General features: G+C 39.1%; 1 protein-coding gene across 1 annotated transcript in view; it reads left to right on the top strand.

Moving 5' to 3' along the window:
* The window catches only part of LOC107588401 (uncharacterized), a 16730-nt gene that overhangs the window by 8870 nt on the left and 7010 nt on the right, over positions 1 to 850 (top strand). The window contains exon 3 of the mRNA XM_016276473.1: positions 197 to 430. Within this exon, the coding sequence (XP_016131959.1) occupies positions 197 to 430 (234 nt within the window). The remainder of the gene's footprint in view (positions 1 to 196; positions 431 to 850) is intronic.

Here is an 850-nt window from a genome sequence, read left to right as displayed (position 1 = left end):
GTCTCTCTAGCGAGGATCCCAATTCGTCAGTCACTGACGTAACGTCGAATGTGACTGACTGAAAGCAAACCTATGCTGCATGTTTAATTCAGTCCAGCTTTCACCTCAGCAATACATTTTGTTTAGAAATGTCTTGACATTGACTTATACTGATTCGAGAAGGAGTTGTGTGACGGTCACATGTCCCTCCCTCCAGCTCCTATTGACTCAGTGGAAGTGTCAATCAGCTGCTCCTCCAGTGGGGCGATGAGGGTTTTCTGCTCCTCTGAGGGCGATCAGATCCTCTACAGCTGGACTCTGAATGGAGGTCCACTGATGGATGGAAACTCCAGCATTGATCTGGATGAGGGAACTGATGGAAACATCAGCTGCAGTGTGAAGAACCACGTCAGTCACAGACAGAAGACTGTTAATGTCAAACAATGTCCTGGTGAGCTTTTAATACATGAATGTCCACATATTTATAAAAACCACAGTGACAGCAACAAGAGTGATGAAGATGAGCGAATCTCACAAAACCTGTCAAGAACATGTCCAAGTCACATTTCACCACAAAATCCTCTTATGCCAGAGTGCAAAATTTCTGATGCGTATTTTGACGAACTGTGACGGTTTTATCTCCTCTAGGACTTTAGTTGATTCTTTAAAAAAAAAATTCACCCTAAAAGCAAAATAAATTATATTTTGCATGAAGAAAATTAGGGCTATTTTACAACCATTCATTTTATTTGCATTTTGAAAATTATAAACATTTCTACTCCCTAAAGTTTCTTTATTGTAATGTTCTAGAATGTACTTTTTTTTGTTAATTTATTGTTATTATTTACAGTGATACTTCATATTTTCCCCC

The sequence above is a fragment of the Sinocyclocheilus grahami genome, unplaced genomic scaffold (assembly GCF_001515645.1).
Source record: "Sinocyclocheilus grahami isolate Dianchi unplaced genomic scaffold, SAMN03320097.WGS_v1.1 scaffold102.1, whole genome shotgun sequence".
Classification (NCBI taxonomy): Eukaryota; Metazoa; Chordata; class Actinopteri; order Cypriniformes; family Cyprinidae; genus Sinocyclocheilus; species Sinocyclocheilus grahami.
This window is presented reverse-complemented; position numbering and strand designations above follow the sequence as displayed.